Raw genomic sequence first — 4,709 nt, 5'->3', positions numbered from 1 at the left:
TATTATGAGTTCTGTGTAATATTTTTTTAAGATTTATAATTTTTTTAGCTTAGTCTTGAAATTTTAATATTAAACAATATTGAATACATTGAACGTGAATCTTTTAGCAGAAAAGCAACTACTTACTAGAAAATCTTCTCCTTGAAGCCAACATTTGGGGACATTTCTGTGAGCTTGTTTAAGTCTTTGTAGCCAAGTTGGAAGAATTCATTTGCACAGTTTTTAGGAGAACTTTGGAGCACTTGATTTTTATATTAGAACTAGCTACCAAGTATGTTACCTTTTGAGTGAGGTTTGTCTGGCAATCTGATTTTGATGCTTCCTTGTTCAATTTTGGAAGTGATGATGTGTTTGGTTACAGTGCAAGTGCTATTAGCACAACATAACAGGGTCTTGATGCTGAATATTGTTCATAACTAGAGTGGTTTAGCCTAGCAGAAGAGTTGTAAATTGTAATAGCTAGGATGACATCTCTTTTGTATATTCATTACATTGAGACACACATTGTATTCTATAATGGTGATGAAATAATGAGTTATAGGGAGTAATGTTCCCATGCAACATGAAGAATTACGTCTATCTCTATAGACTCTTTTCTATATCTTGCCACATGTCTTGATTTGGGCAACCCTATCATGTCAAAGCTATTTTACACTTCAGTCAATTAATTTAAAGCTTTGAATGACACTTCCAATAATGACTAGAGAATTGAAAATAATGGCTAATGTGGTAGTGACCTATAAAATGATTTTGAAAACTTTTATCAACTTCATGTATAACAAAATTGCAACAACAAGTGTTTTATTTCGGTGATATAGTGCTTTTCAAGTTTTCATGTCCATTTTCTTGCATAGAAAACTACCGCGTGATCATTTACGCATGTCACAGCATTGCTGTTTTAGTATTTTATATAAAAGGGCACTCTGACCCAGAAAATTTTAGAAGTGGGGGCAAAAATATATATATATTAAATAAATTTTGTTAAATATTATTAATTATATGGAGATATAAAAATTAAAAAGAATTAGCGAACACTTTTATTCTTAAAATACTATTTATTATATATAATTTATAAAAAATATTTTTTTTATAAAAATATAAAAATAAGAAGAGGGTTTAAGAGAATAAAGAATTGACAGTACAATAATTAAATTTGATTAGGTTAAATAATAGTCAAAATGATAAAAAAAATAAAAAAATAAATTTAAAACTTTAGCTAATTGAATTTATTTTATTTGTAGTGGGGTCATTTAAAATTTGAAGTGAGGAGATATTATATATAACTATATCTTTTAAAACAAAAATTAAAAACATCATGGGGCAAGTGCCCCCTCATTTGTATGCTTGGATCCGTCCCTGAGTGCACAAGTATTTTGCGTTACAATAATGATTGAGAGATAATAAAAAATCACTCCAAAGTGACAAAATTAACATTCATTAATTATTATTAAAATAGTTATACAATTTTAGATGTAATAAATATATAATTACAAATGTTATATATATAAAATAACTTTAGATATTGTTTCCTTAGCATTACTGAAATAAAGCAGGATTTAGGAAAGAACTGCACCCAAAAAGTATAATATACACAGCATAACTTGATAATTATATCAGTAGTCGTTTTCACAGTTTCAATCTATGACCTAAAGTTACATAGAGGCATAGAGCAACAAAGAGTATAGTCTAAAAATAACATTTATATGATTATTTATCCCCCTTTAAACTTGCTTCAGGTTAGGGAAAATGCTCTAGAAAGAAACAAATAATAGTTGAAGATTATGGCCAGTATTCAGCGGTTAGTCCCTTGTATGCTACGTTATGCTTTTAGTGGCAGTTCTTTATGAGTATAATCGACCCTTGATCGCCATCTATGACTTGACCATTCCCTCTCAATATTTTGCATTATATCTACAAAATATGCAAAATCAGAAAAGACATGATTAATAAAATAAACAAAATTAAACACAGTAAGTAATAATTAAATAGTAAAGAAACACGAAGGCATAGCTTGGGCACCCCCAAGAAGAAAAATATGATTTAAGATCTAGTTTGTTCAATGTAACAAAAGCCATGAGCATAGCACAATTCTGTATCATCTATACCAATTGTAGAAAATAAGATTAAAGATTTCCGGCTATCCTCGATATGTCAAAGGAAAATAATATCAAGAAACAATGAAACTCAAGAAATAAACAACTTCCAACATCAAATTACCAAAGAATCCTTATCTTTATCAACCTAAGGATATGGAAATACGAGATAATACACATCACTCGACACTCGTCATCTGGTTGGAAGAGCGAGATTCCCATTCAAGAATCTGTCCCACCTCACGGGGAGTCATAAACTTGGAATCCTAAATAAAAAGAAAACCAAAAATATAGTTAGGAGGAGTACTCGAATTATAAATACAGTAAGAGGTGAAAAAAAAGATGGAAAGCTTATATTTGCAGATTGGAGAAACAAATCAGACAGTATGTATAAATCTAGTACATCCCTAAACCAACTATCACCCATACAGATTATCTTCATATCAATAAAACTCATCTTTTATGTATATATATGTCATGTGAATTAACCGAATGCAGCATCACAATGTCAAATTAAATCCAGACAGTCACACACACGCACATCAACACACATATAAGAGATAACCAAAGCATATCAGAAGCAGTGAGTATCATGTATTCGACGTCATTTCTTATTCTAACACTAACTAGAGTGACACTTGACTTGAATAATTTATCTCACCTCATTACTACTGCCCATTAGTAGACCTTTACTGATCATTTCACGAAGAAGCTTTACTGCTTGCTCATTCTTATTTCTAACAAGAAGGGCTCGAATAAGTGTTTCATAAGTTGCAGCATTTGGAAGGCAACTATTTTCTTTCATTTTTGAAAATAACACCATTGCTTCATCAATCAAGCCCTCTTTAGAAAGCCCACGTATCATAGTATTGTAGGTCACAACATCTAGACAATAATTGTTGATCAAGAGCAGCTGGAAAAACTTACTTGCAGTCATTACTCTTCCACATTTGCACAAACCATTCAAAAGAATAGTGCACATGTACAAATCTGGACGATGCCCCTTGTCAACAATTTTATGAAATAGTGCAATTGCTTCATCAAGATGTTGGATTTTGCATAAAGCATCTAACAATATATTGTAAGTGATTAAATTAGGGGGTTGTCCACTTTCGTGCATTTCATCAAGAAGATTCTGTATGCATGATATTCTCCCTGATTTGCATAATCCATCAAGAAGGGTACTGTAAGTTATACTATCTGGACTTAAACTTTTGTGACGCATTTCTTTAAAGAGACTCATCGCTTGATCCACCATTTTGTTCTTGCAATATCCATGAATCATGATGTTATAACTGTAAGCATCGTGTATCAAACCTGCTTTGTTCATGCGGTCAAATAACTTTGCTGCCTCATTCACTTTATTGATTAGAAAGTAACCAGCAATCAAAGAATTGTAAGTGACAACATTAGGCTTATGGCCACTTTCCAACAACATATCAAATATCTTTTGGGCTTCTCCAGCTCTTCTTTTTTTACATAAAGCATCAATTAATATACTAAAGGTATATATGTTTGGCTTGATGCTGCTTTTAACCATTTCACTCAACAATTGTGTAGCTTCTTCTAAGTGACTGGCACAGCAAAAACCGTGAATAAGGGAGCTGTAACTGACAACATTAGGAGATATTCCTAGTGCAATCATCTTGGGAAACAAGTTCTTAGCGTCAGTCACAAGCCCATCTTTACATAACCCATCAATAACAGCGTTGTACATTACTACGCCGGGTTTAACAGGTTGCTTCTCTAGCTTTTGCAGCAACTCAATGGCTCCTCTTGTCTGCCCTATCTTACAAAGTCCATTGATTAAGGTCCCATAAGTGACCTCATCAAGCCGAAATCACATAGCTCTTACCCTATCATGAAACTCCAATGCTTCCCTGACCTTCTTGTTTATACAGAACCCTTTCATTAAGGTATTTAAAGCAACCACATCCAATTGATGACCCAACTTGATAATCTTGGCCAATACAGAGAAAGCAGAATCCATGAGACCCAAATGGCAGAAACAATTTATCAAGATGCAGAGAGTAAAATATTCAGGAGTGATTCCCCTAAAATCCATTTGTGCAAAGAGCGAAACAGCAGTGGAGTATTGTTTGATCTTAACAAGAGACACTAAAATCTTGTTGAACTCAACCACAGGGGGCAAATGGCGCTTACCAAGAAGGGTGATAAAAGAAGCAACAGCATCATCCACATTGTTATTATTGTTATTGTTAGGAGGAATTGGGAAAGGGGAATGAGCATAAAGCCTGAAAGGAACAGAGTGAAACAAACGAAGAAGGAAGGTGGAATTGAGATAGGTGTACCTCGTGATCAACATCTTCTCCTCAAAACTTCAAATCAAATCCATACAGATTGGAACCTTGTGCTTGCTCCTATTTCCCCAAACGAAGGTTGAAGTTCCGTGAATGTAGCAAACAATATGTCGAGTGTTAGAACTCTTTTTGTGTTTGTTCCAACTTCCAATGGGGTTTTAAATTTATGATTCCTTTATGAAAAGTATCGGATACATATTTTTACCCAATTTCCGTTGAAGAGGGGATGACCATTTTGACACAAATTATTTTTGATATCGATAAATAAGTGGTTTTTTTTTGTTAGGTGTTTGCT

At 33.1% G+C, this 4,709-nt stretch overlaps 2 protein-coding genes across 5 annotated transcripts in view; both read right to left on the bottom strand.

Annotated features, from left to right (window-relative positions):
• Positions 1,536–3,831, bottom strand: LOC107625671 (pentatricopeptide repeat-containing protein At1g62670, mitochondrial-like). Of its 4 annotated transcripts, none has more exons than XR_001617350.2 (3): positions 2,755–3,831; positions 2,218–2,359; positions 1,536–1,911 (listed from the first exon to the last, which is right to left on the bottom strand). XR_001617350.2 is itself a non-coding variant. In XM_016328364.2 (3 exons), the coding sequence occupies exons 1-2, from the start codon at positions 3,808–3,810 to the stop codon at positions 2,273–2,275; spliced, it is 1,143 nt and encodes a 380-aa protein (XP_016183850.1). In that variant the 5' UTR covers positions 3,811–3,831; the 3' UTR covers positions 1,536–1,911; positions 2,242–2,272. The 4 variants fall into 4 exon arrangements, 3 of the variants coding, with proteins under 3 accessions (XP_016183850.1, XP_016183851.1, XP_020971792.1); XM_016328364.2 differs by having other exon boundaries at positions 2,242–2,359; XM_016328365.2 differs by having other exon boundaries at positions 2,270–2,359.
• The window catches only part of LOC107627590 (L-ascorbate oxidase homolog), a 2,652-nt gene continuing 1,876 nt past the window's right edge, over positions 3,934–4,709 (bottom strand). The window contains exon 2 of the mRNA XM_016330420.2: positions 3,934–4,348. Within this exon, the coding sequence (XP_016185906.2) occupies positions 3,934–4,348 (415 nt within the window). The remainder of the gene's footprint in view (positions 4,349–4,709) is intronic.

The sequence above is a fragment of the Arachis ipaensis genome, chromosome B02, assembly GCF_000816755.2.
Source record: "Arachis ipaensis cultivar K30076 chromosome B02, Araip1.1, whole genome shotgun sequence".
Taxonomy (NCBI): domain Eukaryota; kingdom Viridiplantae; phylum Streptophyta; class Magnoliopsida; order Fabales; family Fabaceae; genus Arachis; species Arachis ipaensis.
This window is presented reverse-complemented; position numbering and strand designations above follow the sequence as displayed.